This window comes from Acomys minous (genome assembly GCF_964271855.1).
Source record: "Acomys minous genome assembly, chromosome: 12".
NCBI lineage: Eukaryota > Metazoa > Chordata > Mammalia > Rodentia > Muridae > Acomys > Acomys minous.
The window spans coordinates 35,094,809-35,115,695 of record NC_140493.1 but is presented as its reverse complement, the minus strand read 5'-3'; the positions used below and the strand labels follow the sequence as shown (position 1 = coordinate 35,115,695).

General features: G+C 41.9%; 1 protein-coding gene across 2 annotated transcripts in view; it reads left to right on the top strand.

The window, feature by feature from the left end:
• The window catches only part of SAMD12 (sterile alpha motif domain containing 12), a 494,897-nt gene that overhangs the window by 428,371 nt on the left and 45,639 nt on the right, over positions 1-20,887 (top strand). The window contains exon 5 of one of the 2 annotated variants that reach the window (XM_084747911.1): positions 5,960-13,026. The exons of the other annotated variant lie outside the window; for it this stretch is intronic. Coding sequence (XP_084604037.1) covers positions 5,960-5,982 — 23 coding nt within the window. The 3' untranslated portion in view covers positions 5,983-13,026. Of the gene's footprint in view, positions 1-5,959; positions 13,027-20,887 lie in introns of those variants that run through there. 2 annotated transcript variants of the gene reach the window in all.

Below are 20,887 nucleotides of genomic sequence, written 5' to 3'. Positions count from 1 at the left end.
TAACCGGGGGTGGGGGGTGGGGGGATGGGGGTGGGAGGTGGTTGGTAATTATATTAAATAAAGTGTTTATTGAGGATTTGGTGATAGAAGTTTAAGAAACTATGTTATCATACAGGAAGGAGTTCTTTTTTTTTTCTAATTTACTTATTTTATGTACATTGGTGTTTTGGCTGCTTGTACATCTGTGTGTGAGGGTGTCAGATCTCCTGGAACAGGAGTTGTGAGCTGCCACCTGTGGGTGCTGGAAATTGAACCTGGGTCCTCTGGAAGAGCAGCCAGTGCTCTTAACTTTTGAACCATCTCTTAAGCCCCCAAGGAGGGAGGTTTTAACTCTATCTAAAAGGAGAGAAAAGTTCATAAAGAGTGTGACCCCTAGAGGGAGGAGGTCCTGAAAGATAGAGGAGATGGTATTCATGGTGTCAAAGGCATACAAAGAAGAAAGAAGTTGCAGCCTAGGCCAGAATCATTGCAGTGAAAGTGAGGAGCTACAAGGACTTCAGTACAGGGGGCTGGAGGCCAAAGCAGGTACCATATGAAAGACGGCCTGCTTCCCACCTAACAGGGCCAGAGGTGCCAATTTGCATTTGCCATATGTAGCTTTTGTTTGTTTGGTTGGCTTGGTTTGGTTTGGTTTGGTTTGGTTTGGTTTGATTTGGGTTTGTTTTTGTTTTCGAGACTAGGTCTCACGTAGTCTTGGCCAGTCCCCAAATGTACTATATAGCTAAGAATGACCTTGAACTTCTGACTTTCCTGTCTCTCCTCTCCATGAGATTATAGGTGCTTAGTACCACACTGGGTTTCTGCAGTGCTGGACAGTGAACACAGCTTCACCAATACTAGACAAGCTACCATACCAACTGAGCTACAATGCCCAGCCCCATTCATGTAGCGCACATGTAGCACACATGTGAGTGTGTGCCTCATGTTTGTGGTCTCACAGGTGTGAAGGCTAGAGGTTGGGGTTGCGTGTCTTCAATTGTGTTCTTCATTTTGTTTGTGAGACAGGGTCTCAAGGAACCTAGAGCTCTTGGATTAACTAGACTGCCTGGCCAGTGAGCTCCAGCCATCCTCCTGCCTCTGGCCTCCCAGCACTGAGATTATAGATGTACATCACACACCCAACATTTAGCCATTTGTTTTCATTTTGAAGCACGGTCTCATTACGTAGCTCTGGCTGGCCTATAATTTGCTTTATAGACTAGACTGGCCTCAAACACACAGTGACCTGCCTGTCTCCGCCTCCTGAGTGTTTCGATTACAGATATGCACCACCATGCCTGAAAAAGATCTCAGATTTTATGTAGGATTTGGGAACTCGGGTCCTTATGCTTTAAACAGCAAGGACTTTATCCACCAAGCCACCGGTCCAGCTCCCTTCATGCAGCTTTTCAAATTTTTAGGGCTGATGACAAAAATCTCTAGTGAGGAGCAGAGATGGCTCAGAGAGTTAGGGGAATGTGCCACCCATGCCTGACAGCATGCCCCATATGGCAGACAGAGGCCACCAACCACCTCAAGATACATTCTCACCCCCCTCCACATGCGTGGTGGCATGTGCATGCCCATGTAAATATATGCCCAGACACAATGAATAAGCAATCACAGTTTTAAATTTTTCTAAAAAGAGAAACTGTGGGTGGGGGTTATCTCTGTGCCAAGTTGGAGACCTAAGTCAGAATAGGCCTCCAGGAGGCTATGTGGGGCAACTATATCTGAGACTCCTAGTAGCAGGGACCATGAGAACTGAAGAGGACACCCTCTAACTAGTCAAGACTCCAAGTAGAGGGAAGTGAACATCAACCCACCTACAAAAACTTTGATCCAAACTTACCCTGCATATAATATGTGTAGAATACAGCTAGAAGAGATTGGGCAGAGATTGAGGGAATGTCCAACCAATGCCTGGCCCAACCCTGTGGGAGAGAGCCAACCCCTGACTCTGCTGCAGACAGGAGACTAGCAGAGTTATCCTCTGAGAAGCTCCACCCAGAAGCTACTTGAAACAGATGCTGAGACTCACACCCAAACATTTGTCAAAGCATACGGAGTCTAGTGGAAAAGTGGAGGGAAGGATAAAAGGACATAGAAGTGACAAGAGCTCCACAAGAAAACCAGCAAAGCCAACTAACCAGGGCCCGAGGGGCCTGTGGAGTCTAAAGTACCAACCAAGGACCATGCGTGAACTGGACCTAGGTCCCCTATATAGATGGGCATCTCAGGCTTCATGTGAGTCCTCTAGAAGGGGGAGGGGCCTGTCTCTGGCAAGGACTCTGTTGCCTGCCTTTTGATCACTCCTCCCTTGGCGGGACTGCCTTGCCAGGTCACAGAGGAAGAGGATGCATTCAGTCCTTATACGACTTGATGAGCTGAGGTGGATGGGTAGGGGGTACCCTTTTCCAAGGATTAGGAAAGGGGGCTGGGGAAGGGTGGGTGGGACTGGGAAGAGAGGAGGGAGGGTGCTGTGACCCAGATATAAAGTGAATTTTAAAAAATCTCTAGCAATGACAAAAAATGGCCATCATTAAGTATGTGCGGTAGAAAGACTAGGGTTCAAGGTTAGTTGGCTTTTTTTGTGTGTGTGTGTTGCTTTTTTTAAATTAATTTATTCATATTACATCTCAATGGTTATCCCATCCCTTATATCCTCCCATTCCTCCCTCCCTCCCATTTTCCCCTTTACTCCCCTCCCCTATGACTGTTCCTGAGGGGGATTTCCTCCCCCTATATATGCTCATAGGGTATCAAGTCTCTTCTTGGTAGCCTGCTATCCTTCCTCTGAGTACCACCAAGTCTCCCCATCCAGGGGACATGGCCAAATATGAGGCACCAGAGTACATGTAAAAGTCATACCCAGCTCTCCACTCAACTGTGGAGAATGTCCTATCCATTGGCTAGATCTGGGTAAGGGTTTGAAGTTTACAGCCTATATTGTGAGTTAACCCAGAAGCTTTATTTTTCAAGACAACATCTCTCTGTGTAACCGCTGTGGCTGTCCTGGAACTAGGTCTATAGACCAGACTGGCCTCGAACTCACAGAGATCCATCCTCCCACCTCCACCTCAGCAGTACTGGGGTAAAGGTGTGTGCCACACTCCCAGCTTAGGTTCAGATTTTAACTTAATTGAGTACATTGTTTATCCAACTTGAATAAATATTGACTTCTTGTTTCCACTGAACCTAATACAAAGTGGTGATCCATTAGAAACACCCAACATAGCCAGGCGAGGTAGGACACAGCACTGGGGAGGCAGAGGCAGGATCTCTGTGACTTCGAGGCCAGCCTGCTCTACAAAGGGAGTCCAGGACAGCCAAGGCTACACAGAGAAGCCCTGTCTTAAAAAAATAAAACAAAACACCCCACTCACTACCACAAGCATTAGTGAACAATGAAGGTTGAACTATTGTAGTAGAAGGATATAAAAGACAATACTATGCCACAATGTACTTCCCTCTTTGACCATTTCTTCTCTTCCCAAGAATCATGCTCATGATAGCCACATCCCAACAGCTTGTCAATCCCAGAAACTCTAATTTGTCTGTGGCTAATTTGTGTGTGTCTGTAAGAACACCTCATGATTCTTGCTGATACAAATTAATTTCTACTCCAGTTTTCTACCCTTCCTACCATCACCTTTCACTATGCTGAGTGAACTTGTGGGAAAATGCAGAATCCCAGGCGGGAAAGGGGATTGGGGGAGAAGATGCTAGGCACTTGTATTTTGTATTTCCAGCCCATCACACTTTTACATCACTGGGGTAGAGCACACCTATCTCTGACTACAACTTGGACCCCTATGACGTGTATAACCTTAGGCTAGTATCATTCAGGGCCTTGATTTCCTTATTGGTGCAATGGGCATGGTTTTTTTTTTCTTTCCCTAAGAAGAGTGTTGGACACTGAAGGTGAAATGGCCTTAAAGTATAATAAGTTAAGGTTAAGTCAATGAATACAAATTAGACACATCTGCCCTCCATGAGCTCTTGGAAACCGATGTAGACAACACAGCTACTTGGATGATACACCTACCTGATTGTAATTACCCCACAAAGGTATAAGTAGGGCTCAATTTTTAATTGTTACCATTCCTGTTTGGTTTTTATTTTGTTGGCTTTTTTCCCCATGGATATACATACATCTCCCAGTTCTGATTGTAACAATGGCCTCAAGAATACTGTGCTGTGTCAGTTTGCTTGAAATCTATGCTGTGCTTCGGGGTTATATGGCTTTTTTATAGGTTGACATGGATATTTTCCCCACATTAATCTCCTCCCCCCAAAAAATGGGGTGTCATCTCTGTATGGAAGTATGAAGTATTATTTTCTCAGGTAGTAGTGCTGTCTGTCAACTACCATGATACATTAGTGAATCATTGTTCAGGAGTGTGCACCTAGTGAACCTAATTTTTCTTACTGTTTTGCAAGTAATAATTTTAGTAGCATGTTTCCCATTTTCACTTATAGTTCATTTGTACATATATTATGCTGTCTATTATAGCATATCATAACTGCTTATCATGTTGCTATATAATCATCATAATTAATATTATTTTAATGGTCATGTAATCATCCATCTTATTAATGTACTATAATTTACTTAACCTAAATTTCAACAACAGAATTGTTTTGATTTTTTTTTCTGTAGTATAAATAACCAACCTCAAGTTACAGAGTTTTGCTCATAGCTTCTTGTATTTTTTATCTTTTTCCTTGGGGTACACTCCTAGGGATGAGATCACTAGATGAGGGGATATAAATTTTTAATGATTTTTAAATAAATGGATGTTATTCTTCCAGTTTACAATGCCATGAGCAACATACTAACATCCTGCTCACATTACAACCTTATCAGAATTGTGTTACTATTTGATAGTTAATACACTTACAAAAGGAGTTTTGGGTTTGCATTTTCCTCATAAATAACATGTTTTAATCAAACACTTGCTTACAAATTGTATGTCTTCTCATATGTTGTACTGGACTCAAAAACCTACGGATGCTTCTCATTCGTCAATAACTCCTGCTGCTCTCCACTGAATTTATGTATTAAATAAAACTAAAGTTGAGTTCTTTTTTAAAAAAGCATTCATGTATACTCATAATAATGAGTTATTGAGGACCTGTGTGTGGAGAAATGTAGGCAGTAGCCAGAAAAAATAATGGGAAAATTTGAAAGTTAAAATGAGGATAGAACATCTAGTCCAGAACCCTGGAAATCCAAAGCAGGAGATTTGAATGACTTTTTCTTTCTAGCTCCAATCCTCACTCGGTTTTCAATGTGCAAACTCAGGAGCTCGTAAGCTTACTGCTTCTAGTATTTCCCCCTTGATTTTATTCAAAGATGAATGAAATCATTTCTCTACACACACACACACACACACACACACACACACACACACACACATCTTGCACCATCTTGCACCATTTCTAGCCTCATAGTGGCTGGGGCCAGAGTGTGCATGCAGCTGTAGAGCATGAGATGGATTCTCACTTTGCACCCCTGTCATGGAGCCGAATGACAAGTCCAGAGATCCCGGCTTTGCCCTCTATTCCAGGCAACATTGCCTGGCTCTAGAAATGATTGCTTCCTGTGTTCATGATCGTTCATGAACACAAGTCCCCCTAATCCATCCTGAGCTGAGTAACCCTCAGCTTGCCTAGCCTTTTCGCTTTGTCCTAAGGGTCAAAGGTTAGAGTTTAAGATAATTGCTGCAAGACAGGCATGGTGCCACATGCCTTTAATCCCAGCACTCAGGAGGCAGAAGCAGGTGGATCTCTGTGAGTCTACAAATGGAGTCCAGGACAGCCAGGTCTATGCAGAGAAACCCTGTCTCAAAAAAACAAAAAAAAAAAGAAAAGAAACAAAACAAAACAAAAAAGATAATTGCTACATGTTGGTATGCCAGATTATAAAGGAAGTAGCTAACCATGCCCCCCCCCTTTTTTTCCTTCCATCTTGCAGCCTCAGTAGAGGGTTCTCCGTAAACACGTTAGCATCGCAAGCTGCTGTCCTGCCAACGGAAATGAACATGGCCTGTTCCCCAGGGAAAGACTTACTCGTGGCACTGCAGGAAGAGATCCTTGGAGCACTGACAGATTCACGGGATTAATTGAGAAAACGCCTAATGAGTTAAGATTACAGACTTTGGGAGAAAAGAGTCTTGGTTTGCTGTGGAGTTTCAAATGAGGTGCATACTATACAGTGCCAACTCAATCCAAGTGGTCATTGGCAGACCATTAGCTGGAAATTTGCTGCCAGTTTTCATCACTGTGCATAACTCAAGTTCCCCTTAGGCACCTTCTGTGCCCTCCACTAGAAGTCCTGTTTTAGCATGGTAACCACGGGATTATTTCATTAAGTGTGCAGATGGCATGATGTTTTAGAAAAAAAAAAATATATATATATATACAAGAGTTCTGCAATCTCAGTGGAAGGGTTCAAAATATTATGTTCTTGTAGGAATGTAAACATGTCTAGATTATGTTAGTAACTTTCAACGCTGAAGCACTTTATATAAGAACACCACACTGAGATAAAAAAAAATAGCACATTTGGTACATGTAGGAAAACAAATGTTTTCTCTTTTCTTTACAAATCTTGTCTTATTTCTGGCTCAGACTGTCTAAGACAAACTGTACTCCCAGTATACTCCCAGCTGTTCGTGATAGATCAGTGTAAATATGGCCACAATACTGTTAGATTTCACCTGCTGACACCTACCTGGATAACTGGATTACTTGTAGCACAACAGGAGGCAGAATCAAGCCTGGTGGCTAGACTATTTGAAGTGTCAGCTCTTTGCACCCAGGCACAACTTAACACATGACCTACTGACACTCTGTACACAATGCTTCTCTTTGGCCGATGGGTACATACTCTTGTCTTACAGAGGAGATCCTCCAAACACAATAAAGGATGGCCTTCTGTCCATCAGAGATCGTGGTGGATTGATGCCAAGGGCAACAAGATATACTTCCCTTAGTGGTACCACTTCCACACTTAGGAAAGGTTCCAAAAGTCAAGTTTAAGTCACAGTTCTGGAGAGAAGCATCGATTGTACCCCCACTGTGTGCCTAGAGAAATAAAACATTGAGCCCACACTAGGTTTCTTTCTCAGCATAGGACTTACTCTTCCCCTTTAATACCTCCTGGAATGTATATATGACTTTTTTTTTATTCTAACTACAAAGCACAGTCCTGGGAAACCTGTCCGTTCAGTGATTGCTTGCCTGAACACCAGGGAAGTGCTCATCTGTATGGATTGCCCTTTTGTGATATATTAGCATCTTTTTCTTGGAAATAGGAACTTGGCTGAATCCAAAACTGGAGCAAAGTATGTTATCACTGCTCATTAACCTAACATGAGACCAACAAGAATCAGAGACTAATATGTAAAATAGATCAAACAACTTCTGGAATGCTTCCAGCATGAGCAAGCAAGACATTTTGTGTTGTCTCCAAACATTCATTATCTGCCTCCACTTGGGGGGTCTCAGAAAGTGGAAAGATCTAAATGTCACGCACATGGGACATCTATCTACAGGATGGATTCTGTCAGGATGTGGGCTGGAGAAGGGACTCCTGATAGGAAACTCAGAGAAATAACCATTGCTATGAGATCTGGACTTTACCCAGATCACCACCAGAACCATCCAACCTACCCCAGACTATAATTCTCTATGAAGCTGGCATTGATGGTCTAAACCCAGGCTGCCCACATTCCATCTCTATGATCCATCCAATCGGCCTTAGTTCCAACTGCAGGGTTTATGTGTCCCACCATCCCTTCTTTTCAGTCACCCATCATCTGTTGAGAGCCAAGAACTGTCCTGGGTCAACTCTAGTAGATACGGCACACTCTACCTGCTTCTGTTGAATTGTTTCTTTCTCCCAAGCACTCCCCTCTTTTCCCATAGTGAAAACTGAATTCAGGCACCCGCATTCATCTCCCTCATCTTGCCACAAAAGCAAAGGAAAATGACCATGGCGGACATTAGTCAGATCCATTGCCTTAGTGAGTGGGAAGCTTCAGAGTGCATATTGAACCTTGCTAAACAGCCAGCTAAGTTGACCAGAGCTTCCCACAGCAGCTCTTAGTTGCTTTCCTTGATGCTCACCCCTGCTCTTATACTTTTATTGTTTCTGTAGACACTACTATTTGTCACTATGCTGGAAATCTCTGAAATGCCAGCTCCATAACTACTCCTAAAGACCCTGAATTGGTTCTAATGAATCCTATAAACCCTGCCAGGTGCTGAGATATTGTATCTGGGAATTAACTGGTATAGTCAACGATATTCTGAGACTCCTGCTAACACACTTGGAAAACTGGACGCACATTATAGTGCAGATGTCCACTAAATGATCATGGGTTATCGTCATTTTGGCTTTTGAAAAATAATCTGAGCAATTAAAAAGAGGTTGCCTCCTTTTTTTAAGTCAGAGGCACACTGCAACATTACTGCAAGATAATGCGTAAAGATGGAAACGGGAAAAGGCAAAATGTAAGCCCAGTTGAAACTGGTGTCTCTAAATATGCCTTAATGCCAGGCACAACCTGCTTCTTTGCATATGAGCTTGTACTGTTTTTCAAACTGTCAACCTCTGCTTGAAGTCACTGTAGGTTAGGAAACATGGTGGCACAAAAAATCTGTGCATGCACTGGCAAAACCAGAAAAATGGAGACATGATTTCATTCCTAGCCTTCAGCTTCCTTGTTGTATGGAGACCCTTTGTAAGATTGTCCCCATGGTTACTTCTTGCTGTACTGTGTGTGTTTGTGTGGGGGGTTGGGGGGGGTAAATTTTTACTTTCCAGAAATCCAGGTGTGTTTATGGTGAGTTTTGTTTAGTTAGGACAGAGATATAGGGAGCTAAGAGGTAAATTAGTTGCTATCTAAAGACTGTAAATGATTGAGGTTTAATTTTTTTTCCCTTTTGCTTAAACCTGTGCTACCCCTTTTACTAAAAGGCTGACACTCACACTTATACTGGAAAGGCACTCTTGGGGATGAACTGAAATGAATAATTATCGAGCTCTCCAGGGTGCTGAGAGGATTAGCTCTTTTCCCGATCCAGAACTGAATTTAAATATGCAGAGCAAATCATGCCAGTGGCTTGAGACTTGCCTAGGAGGGAATGGAGACCCTATCAACTTTCTTTATGGAGTGTGTCTTACCTTCAAATCCCTGCACTAACTCCTTGACATGTATCCCCAGCAATTGTGATTTCTACCTTCACAATACGGGTAAACACACACACACCAGGTTCTCTCCAGAGTCACCCTGCAGCTGCCCAAACACAGGCAGACAGTCCTCAGCACTGAGGAAAACTTGCCATTTTTAGCATTCACGGGAAAAAGGGTAGAAGAAGGATGCTCTGAATATAGACTAAGATAAGAACCTCCAACAGATCCACCCCACACACTCTTAATGCTTTCTTTATCTACAAATGTCACATAATTGAATAGCAACAATAAAAGTCTCAAGGAAGTAAAAGTTTTCAAGACACCTCTAACGGGTTTTTTTTTTAATCAAAACCTCTTCCCCACGCACTAACGGCTTCACCCTTCTCCATGTTTTCCTCCGTGTTCCTTAGAGTAATTTTCCTACTTGACAACTAGACTTAAAGCTGCCATAGGCTTCAAAATCCAATCTTTGAAAGTGACAAAAAATTCCTTTATTCTGTTTTTATTCATCGCCTCTCCCACAGCCCTCTCCACCTCACTTTTTGCTTTTGTGTGTGTGTGTGTGTGTGATTTTTTTTCTTCTCTTCACTTTCTTTTCACATAGGGCTGTAGGTACATTTCAAGAATTCTATAAAGAACTCAAACAGAAGCACATAGTCCTCATCACACACACACACACACACACACACCCTTAACTAATCATTCAGTGTTAGGGTTGACCTTGATGCAACTCAAGCAGCAGTGGGCCCCCATTTTCATCTGCAGAAAGTCATTAAAGCAATGCCAGTGGGATTAGAGAGGAGGGCAAGCCAAGAGCTGTCTCTACTTGGGCACAGCTGAGGACTCTATTTCAAAGACAAGCCAGCTTCCACCTCAATCTCCTTAGATCTGAGTCTAATCCTGGAGCCAGGGAATGGTTTTGTGAACTCTGCTCTATCATCAAACAGAATTCCTGGCAGCTACGAGGTAAAACAAGGCTGATTCAGGTATGTCCCCCTGGTGATGTCTGTTAGCTGGAATACAGAATAGGCTTCTGAAAGCTGCAGGTGAAGGAAAGAAACCACCAAGTGTTCCTCCTTCGTGACGGTGGCTGCAGGGTGAGCATCAATGCTGACACCTTCTGTCCATCACATCAGTTTCAGAGGCAACAGCGTGGATGAGGAAGTGGGAAGAAGCAAGCACTATTTCTAAACTCTAAAATGTGTAGCGTGAAATCTAGGTGACAAAGTGAAAAAGGAAAAGACCAGCAGCTGTGGACCAGGGCTGGTCCTCTGATGGCTTTGACAGAACTATGGAACCTGGACATGCAAGGTTTCATAAAGCTGATATTTCATTGGGGATTTCGGTCAACTGATAGTATTATTATTGTTGTCCAACCCTCAGAAATGTCTAGTTGTCTGAGAAAGAATTTTAGATCTGGGTCCTTCTGTCTAAACTGTGTAGTGTTTCCATTTCAGCTCTGCTGAAATGATAAGAAATCAGCTGAGCTGGGCAGTGGTAACAGATGCTTTAATCCTAGCACTCAGAGGCAGAGAGGCAGGTGGATCTCGGAGGCCAGCCTGCTCTACAGAGAAAGTTTCAGGACAGCCAGGCCTACACAGAGAAACCCTGTCTCAAAAGACCAGAGGAAAACAAGAGAAAGAAAAAGAAAAGAAAAGAAAGAAAGAAAGAGAGGAATTTTACTCAGCTTGGATATACTCATACTTAAACTAACTAACCGCCGGTTGCCTGTCAGCTTTTTCACAGCCTTTTAGAAATCAGTTATTTGGATCAAAGGAAATAAAGAATTGAATCACACAGGTTTCTGTATTAGCCTAGGCATAGCTATCAAATGCAAAACTCCAGTTTTGCTTGTTTTGAAGGAACACACAAATCTGTTTGATGGAATTGCACTTAATCACTACCATCCCTTCTATAAAAATATGTTAAAACACTTTACGCTGAAACAAAAATTCTTAGTATAATAGATCATTATTTCACCTCGGAATGTACCCACCCACAAACTGAGCATGCTTTGCTGCCATCTCCTCAGATGTGACCCCAGCTTCGAAAACACTACAAAGGCCATGAAAGGACTTTCAAACCCACTAGGTAGATTCTCTGTTCAAGCACAAGTATAAGAATAGATTTTGGAATTTCAGTGTTGCCATAGTCATTGGTTTGAAGATTTTTGAGTGAAATATACATATACACCTCATCCAATTACATTGGGAGCTGACCACAGACTCAGGAAACTTTGGGCAATTTCCATGACTGGATCCCATATAGTTAATTCAAGATAAGTGTGCGTTTCTCACATATCAACTGCAGAGGTGAAGGAAGCATGTGCCAGGTCTTCTATATATTAAAAAGGCCTCTGGTAGAGCTAGGAATGTAATTAACTTAGTGATGTTTTCATAACATGCACAAAACCCAAGCCTTACATTGGAGCGCTAGCACCACACAAAGCAAGTAGAGTGATACATGCCTATAATGCCAGCACTTAGCAGAAAGAGATGAGGGAGAATCAGGAGTTCAAGGTCTTTTTGTTGTTCTTTGTTTGTTTGTTTGTTTCTCTGTGTAGCCTTGGCTGTCCTGGACTCACTTTGTAGACCAGGCTGGCCTCGAACTCACAGAGATCTGCCTGCCTCTGCCTCCCAAGTGCTGGGATTAAAGGCGTGTGTCACCACACCCCAGCTCGGGAGTTCAAGGTCATCTTGGACTGCATAGCAATTTTGAGGCTAATCTGTACTACATGAGATTCTGTCTGGAAAAAAAGAATCAGTTAAAAAGGCCCCAGTGACTGATGGAAGAAACCTGGAAGGTCATGTTAGTCGGTCGCCGGTACCTATTTATGTTCAAATGAGTAGAGCCTCGTCTTCCACCTTGTTTGGTTGTTGATTTCCTTTTTTGCAGCAGTGCTGGGAATGGCACCCAGGGTCTGGCATGCTAGCCAAGTGTTCTACCCATGACTCACACATCTCCAGGCCATCTCTTCCACACTTCTTCCACTCCTACCTCAGATCACCAGCAACCGAAGCCTTAGCTTCTGCAAGCGTATAAACACACACCGGGGAAGGAGGACTTCTGCTTGTGTGCACTTGCCCTGGGCAATGGTGGGGCTCTGCATAGTTTATCTCTTTCCATCTTTCCTTTCCCAGCCAGAAAGCACAGTCCTACAAAGACCATGCTAGAGGAGGCTGGTGTTCCGGCTAATAAAAGAAACTCACATTACAGAAAACTGAATTAAGAGCTGGCCCTTTAATTTTGCACTGTGCATCTCAGTGATGACTAGAACAGGAGAAACCAGCCTGCTGAAAAAGCCAAGGCAGCTCACATGCTTTGAACCTAATTCTGCCGAAACTCTTTGGCCGCAGAATCACACTACTGTAGTTCTAGTTAATCCAACTATTTAATATTATTAGGCGCTAAGTTAAATAGCTTTACACGAAATTTTAGAAAAGATCAATATTGTAACAAAATTACAGATTAGCAGTAAAAAGCACCTGAGAAAAGAAACTATCGATCTGTTGTGGTTTTATATACTTAAGTTATTCTTAGGACTTTGTAGAGATTGGCACTTTGCTGATAAAGGGAAAGAACTGTTCTGAATTCAAGAATGGTAGACTAAGAGCAATTCTCCAGGGTCTCTGGGCCTGAGTGAGCCCCTCAGGGATTTTTTTCTGTCCCTCAGCAGACAGGTTTGTTTGTGGACTTGAAGGGGATAGTAGGGAATATTGTCCCATACCATATATCTAGGTGTAATTGCCATGGCAAACTCGGTCTTGGAATCTATTACTGATACCATTCCTCATTTTTGGCTTTTTCCTCAAAACTATTATTATCAAGCCTCCACTCTGGGATTGAAAGAGGAAAAGAATGATGATAAAGCAAAACATGGTGTTTTGAATGGTTGGACACACACACACACACACACACACACACACACACATATGAAGGTTTTTCTGAGATATGAGAAATGGCCTATAGAGCCTTCAATAATGGCATCCACTTACCTCTCCTCTCCTCTCCAAGTTTTCAGAGAATAGTGACGCTACTCAGAGGTCGATACAGGCGCAGACTACCAACCTTCAGATTGAACAAGGCCACAGAGCATGTGCAGTTAGCATACTGAGGGTTCCAAGAATTACATAGGCATGGTCGAATTTTTTTTTTGATCAGGAGTTATTGCATGTTAGTATATGTTCTAGGAAAGAAAGAAGAAAGAAAAACTTTGTGGTGTGAATTAAACAGAAGAGCAATGCACCCTAGAGTCTGGGAAGGGCAGAGAAGTGGTGGAGCAATTGCCAAATATATGTAAGAAATCAGGTTCAGTCTCCAGCATTACAAAAATGAAAAGATAAAATAACACCCCCCTCCCAATATAACAAAATCTGAAGGAGGAAATATGATTAAAAAAAAAAAAAAAGACTGATCCATTCTCAGACCAGCATGACAGAAAAGCGCATTTCATAACATAATAGTCTATGGAGATTTTAGGCATTACAGCTTCCTTAAGTACATAGTTAAAGCAGCAGTTTTAATTGTGCTGGTCTCCCAAGACTGGTTCATTAAATAGGAATTTCCCTTAGCCACTACCCAACTTTGTTGCGCTTTTCTCCTCTCCTTTTCTTTTGTTTGCTTGCTTGTTTTCTTCCTTCCTTCCTTTGTCCCTCTCTTTTTAACTCTAGGAAGGGTTCCAGGCCCAGACTTTGAAAGACATAACCAAGTTATGTGGCAAAAACAAGAGTGCCTTTCCCGTTGGATGCCCATGTTGTTCCTGGGCTCCACGGCACCAGATATTTAGACATCTTTCTTCTTTAAACATGAAAATTATTGTGCACCACAATTTTGAGCCACTGACTTCTGTATCTTGAGCAGCTACCAACTTGCCAATTCCCTTTGGGTCTCCTTTATATATGTTTTTTTTTAAAGAAGATTTCTTTCTATCTTGGGTTTTTGTCAAGCAGCCTGGGAGGGGGATCAGTCTTTTTAAACCGATAAGAATAAAACTGTACAGATCTCTGCCCACTTGTACCCTTGAGCATGATCTCTTCTAAGGCTTGAAAATCAGCTTTATCATTTTTGTATATTTGCCTATTTTGTATTCGGCATTATTTGATTCCTTATATGCATGGCAATGTATTAAAATGTGGGATTTCTATTACTGTGTAAAAGTGTTTTGATTCTGATTTTCAACAGATATTCTTGGCAAAAAAAAAAATTGCATTAAACTTTTCATTTCTATTTTCTTCAGCTCATCAGCTTTGCAGAAGGAAAAGAAAAGTTAACAGCATTTCACTTTCCCTGTGTTAGCTAATGATGCAATTCATGGTGGAAAATTGTCCTCAATTATGCTGTGTTTCCTGGAGAAATAATGTATATGGGATGAATCGGTGGCCTCCCATTAGCTCCCAGCACACAGAATTCCCCCAGTACTGAATCCCACCAGTGTGATCTTTCTTTCTGTTGAATGCTTGAGTATTGAGCACAGTGGGATAAAAGTCAGAATTCTTTTCATTCCCCAGACATGATAACATATCAGAGAAAGAGGGGACCAAAGATCTTGGCTCACCAATTGGATCTTGTGGCCAGAAGTCCTCAGTGCTCACGATAGCATCAACACTGGCATTTCCCAACACTCCCTGTCTGCATTTCTTTCAGGTGGTGACCAAGTATAAGAAATGTCTTTTATTGATAGATACTGACTTTTAAATAATATCTCCCTCAGATACCTGGAGTTAGAAGCCAGTGCTGTCACATATGTCTGACATAAGCCTTGCTGTGGCTCAGCAAGCATCTGCATGCCTTCCTTGCTCATTCATATATATTAAAAATACCAAATATTTTATTTGGACTTAAATAATTTCCTGAATAATAAAAAACACCAAATATAAACAAGAGATGGTTTTACCTGCTCTAAGCTAGTACTTCCAACTTCCTTGTTTCAATAAGACATTTTAATAAACATATATAGACAGCGGGATTTGAGTGACTATGGATTGTCTCAACAAGAGCTGAAGAAAAGCATCTTCTCCAGACAGGAGTAAGCTCCCCAAAACACTGCATTACAAGAAGACATCTTGCTTTCATGTGTCTTCTCTGCAACCAGTGTTTACTTTGCTTTTATTTCCCATAGCAAAGCCTCACGAAAACTTACTGAGTAGATGCAGAAATCCTCAGAACTCTGCATACGTTCTAAGTCCAAACACACACATTTCCCCAGTTCTCTATACACAGTTTGAAAATAGTTCATGTGGCAGTCTTGTTGCCTGGTAGTCTCCTCAGAAGATATTGGAACCATAACCCCCAAACAAGCATGCTCATCTTGGCATGTCTGGGATCACTCCTGACCATTATCACTTCTTGCCTCTTTTTCTTGTTTCTTCCTTTCTTCCACCTTAAATTGGCCTCTTTTTGTTTGCCTGGATTTCTCTGCTGTCCCTTCTACCTTATCTCATCTCATCTTCCTTCTCCTCTCTCTCTCTCTCTCTCTCTCTCTCTCTCTCTCTCTCTCTCTCTCTCTCTCTCTCTCTCTCTCTCTCTCTGTCTCCGTCTCCTTCCCTTCCTCCCTCCCTCCCTCTGTCCCTCCCATTTCCTTTATCCTTCTTATTTATAAATATTTTCCTCCCCACCTCTTGGTCTACCATAGCAGCTTCAGAAACATCAAAAGGTAACTGTGGACCCTGGATGCTCTGCCTTTCTTTGATAGTGGGGAAATTCTGTTGGGAGCTCAGCCTGGCAAGCTGTTCTCACCAGTGCATTGTGGGAGTAGTCAACCACTTTCCGGTGTGGCTTTTAGGCCCACTCCACATCTAGTACTGTAGATCTGTAAACTTGGTCAAAAGTCTATGGATGGGGATGCCATAGATCATGGTGGGGGAGCTCCATCTGTTGTTTTGCTTAATAGGCATCAAGTTACCTTATAAAGAGCTATGTCCGTCCTTATATATTAATGCTACTGTCAGTTTGGGTCAGAATGGCTTCTTTCTTACAGTGAGCAGCAGCAACTGCAAAGATTCATAATTCACCACAGTATTGATAAGAATTATTGTTTTATGTATTTGAACTATAGATGGAGTATGTATGGTATCCCCTCCATAACTCAGAAAACACTGCAGAAGAGGGGCTGGAAAGAATATAAGAGGTAGAGGAAGGGCTGGGGTATTGTGGAATACTGCATTCCAGGAATGACACACCCATTGCACTCTTGAACTCCCAGGCTCTGTGATCCTTTCTACAAGACCTAGACATGATAAGACCTTCCACATGCTGCCAAGGAGAGAAGTGTTTGTGAGGTCCCAACCCATCTGTGAAGATTTATAAGCAGTTTATAGTTGCCGAGAGAGGAAGAGACATTTTCTTCAGTGGTGCAGCCAGTGGCATGGTGCTCCTGCCCCTGTAAGAATCTCTTCTGCCATGCTCCTGGAATCAACCCTAATGAAACCCCTTATGCCACATATACCCCCAAAGACATGAAAGTAGAAGGAGGAATACCTGAAATGAGGAAGCATGTCAGTGGAGGGGGCAAGGAGACAAATGAGAATAAAGAAAGGTGAGTGTGATCAAAGTACATTGTACATATGCATAGAAATGACATAATTAAATCCACTACATAGAAATTATTTACTAATAAAAAGCAGAACAGAAATGTCAGGAGGGCTAAATCAAACTTTAAACTTTTGGGTTATATTCTTCCCACATCACTTTCTTTCTCTCTAATTGCATCTCACAACTCTTCTAATTTTCATTAAGCAAATCTCATTTTAATAAAGAACAAGTCAGGTGTGTTATCTGAAGAAGGGGAAAATGCTAGGCACCAAGTTCTCCCTAGACCTAAAATGGACAAATTCCCATCAATGCCTCTTTACAGATGCAACTGGAAGCCTTCTGGATCTTCCAGTTTGGAATTTCTTGTTTTCTGGATAAACATGGCAGCTATATTTTGATAAATAGAAAGAATGTGAGAAGTTCAGATGATACCATTATAATCTATTGACATAAGATTATTCAGAATCCCATAAAATGCTTCTGTGACACCTGGTAGAAGTCTACCCAACAACAGCTGTGTCTATTTCCTGTCTTCCCTTTTGAAGATCCCTTGTAGATCTCAGCTCTTTTTTCAATTAATTTCCACATTTCTGGATCCCGCCAATGTTGCTTTTTTTTTTAAGCTACCTGTTTTTGAAGAAATCAAAAATGCATTCTAGGTTCCTGTTGAATCACTTTGCCAAAAGTTGTCCCTGGTTAAGGAGGTTTGTTATGACTCTGCAGGCATTAGGATTGCTATGCTTTGTGTTTCTCAGATATCTTTTTTTTTCCCCTTACATATAAAGATGTATGCACATCGTCAAATAACTTTCCATTACCTTTTGTGAACAGTACATAAATATTGAAAAAATCAGCTTATAGAAGCTTGGATAAAGGCAACCACATGATTCTCTTTTTGTATAAGCTGTGACAATGCAAAGTCGAAGTAGATAATGAAAACCTGTATGCAGTTGTTTCACAAGGAAAGATAGTCTCATTCTCAGGAGACTCGCATACAACCTTGCCAAGAGTCTGTTTTTCTCTCTTCTTTTTCACTTTTGTTTGTAACTCAAATACTGCTACATCTCCATAACCCAGGCTTGCTGAGGATAGCCTAAAGTGGGATAAAGTGAATAGGAAAACATTACCAGATTTTCCTCGGTCATTTATCGAACTTTGAAAGTACCATGGAGCCAGGTATAGGGTGTGTGTGTATAACTCTGACACTTTGGAGCAGAAGGCAATATCATAAGTTTAAGGCCACCTTCAGAAAATCTGAAGGGTGTCTGGATGGGTATGAGTTTGGTCAAGTGTTACACAGAAAATATATCATCTATCCTTCACCCACAGACAGCTGCTTTTCTTATTTCTATTCTTCTAGGAGAGTCCTTCAAAAATCTCAGCTCTTTTCTATAAAATTTCCCCACTTTTTGATTTTCCAGTTTTATCCATTGTCCAGACTCCACCTCCCCAAAACATGCAAAGCTAGTAAACGATGAGTTTTCTTCAGCAATCAATGGAAGGGAAAGCCTATCGTAATGCATCTCTCAAAAGAGTTTTGATCAACTTTTCTTAGAAATTCGTATCCCAAAGAGAGCCAACCAGTCATTATTAATAGTAGTATCTTATGCTTGCAGATAGGAGCCTAGCATAACTGTCTTCTAAGAGGTTTCATCCAGCAGCTGATGGAAACAGCCCAAAAAATAGACCAACCTTAGGTAGTTCTGTGGAATAGTGGGAAGAAGGACCGAGGGAGCCAGAGGGGTCAAAGACCCCACAGGAAGACCACAAAGTCAACTAACCTGGGCCTGTGGGAGCTCACAGAGACTGAACCACCAACCAAAGAGCATGCTTCGACTGGGTCTAGACCTCCTACACATATGTAGCAGATGTGCAGTGTGGCCAATATGTGGGTCCCCTAACAATGGGAGTAGGTTCTGTCTCCAACTCTATTACCTGCCACTGGATCCCTTTCCCCTAGCTGGGCTGCCTTATCAGGCCCTAGTGGAAGAGGATGCTTGCTTAGTCCTGCTGCAACCTGAGGTGCCATGGGGGGGGGGCAAAGTGATATCCCTTGGGGACTTCCTCTTCTCTGAGAAGAAGAGGAGGAGGCAATAGGGTAGTACTTGGAGGAGAGGAGGGAGGGGACTGGGACCAGACTGTAAAATAAATAAATAAATAAATAAATTAATTAATTAATTAATTAATAAATACAGAAGAAAATAATCTTGTCTCACAGCTTTAGGATCAATAATTTAAAAAAAAAAAGGATCAATGATCAAAAAGTGAATAAATTGCTGTGGATGCCACTGGTAGCTCAAACTCTACTCATGGAAAGTAAGCCTAACAAGGTTTGCAAGTTTTTTAATGTGGCTTCATTTAATGAACATAGTCAGATATGAGCCAGAACTATACATGGCACTGGAGAAGGCGTTGGGTGGTTCAGATAGAGCTGACATTGGTCCTGACTACAAAGATCCTACAAAGACCAGAGTAAGTGGGTGAAGCCCAGGGAGCATGCCAGAAGGTGGAAGGTTTCCACTGTGAAAGCCTGGTTACAAGGGGGCATACTATAAAACCTACAAGATGATGCCTTCTGCATATGACATGACCACTGCCATCACAGACATACAGCAGCTGTGACCACCTGCACAAGACCTGTACAGACCCCAAACTAACAAACAAACGAATACAAGAAAGGAGGGCTCTAGCAGACTAGGTAGAGAGAAAGAGATTAACGGGAATGGGAGGGAAATAGGAAAAGTGACCAGTGAGCATCATCACAGTGTGTTGTATGCAAACACGAAGTTGTGAAAACAAAAAACTCAATGAAAAGCAAAAGAAAACAAACACAGACAAAACTCCAAACCTTATAGCCAAAGAAGAAGAAGCAGGAGAAGAAGAAGAAGAAGAAGAAGAAGAAGAAGAAGAAGAAGAAGAAGAAGAAGAAGAAGAAGAAGAAGAAGAAGAAGAAGAAGAAGAAGAAAACAGCAGCAGGAGAAGATATTCTTCCTTACGTTAAGTATCCTTTATTAAATGGCAAATGCCTCTGGTCTGATAATAATTTTAGCCTCATTTGTTGTCAGATGCCAAGGTTGGAGAGAAGTTACTGCAAGGCTGTCCACGGTCAAGTAAGTCTGAAAACATAGTCCAGGCTCTTTATGTTCTTCTCCTGGAGACTCAGTGCTGCACATTAGCATAATAAAGGCTCTGAGAAGTCTTGCAGGAAATTATCTTATATGTTTGCTCAGGGCAGCATTTTCAAAATTCACTCAGGCATCAGCTATTTTCCACCAGAGAATAGCAATTAACCTGTAGAAAATACATTTTTGGAAATGCTGGTTCTCAGCCATTCGGTGACTACAGAGCAGTGTTATCCCAGTAAAGTGAGGGACAGCCTCAGGAAAGAGGCGCAAGAAACAGGCCTCTGAGAAGAATACCCCGCTTGGAGAGTGGGAGGAAAGCAACTCGGCAATTTGCTGGAATAATAGTCATAGAGCAGCTACCTCGTGCTCATTTCTTTGACCCATCACATCCTGGTCAGGGATGGGTGAAATGTGATCAAACATTTGGAGAACTTCGAAGAAGGCTTAGACCTGTCTGGATTTTAATCTTCTTTTCTGGAAAGAGACTTGGAATAAAGAATCCTTTTCTGGAATATTAGAGACTTGGAATAAAGAATCCATGATCCTTTTTACAGCACACATTAACCCCAATTCTATCTATATGCAATCTTGTCTCTGACTTTGCTTTTAAAAAATATGTAATCCATGGGAGCTGGAGTGATGATGGCTCAGTGGTTAAGAGTACTAGATGCTCTTCCAGAGTACCTAGGTTCAGTTCCCAGCACTAACATAAAGTGGTCCATACCAATCTATTCCAGAGCATCCTACATCCTCTTCTGGACTTTACAGGCACAAGGCACATAGGTAGTACGGGAACAAATATTCAGGCAAAACATGTAGATAAAACACAATATCAAAAAGTAAATAAACTACATGGAGACAATCTAGAGCCTTCTAGCATACTGTAGTTTACTTTCTTTTTTAAGACTAAAAAATAGTCTTCATCTTATATGTTTTTTGTCTCACAAGTGTTTTTCCAATGAAAATGTGAACTTGGACCACAATTTGAGCAATCACTCAAGCACGGAGGCGCACGGTTGGTAACTTCAGCAACATGAACAGATGTTGA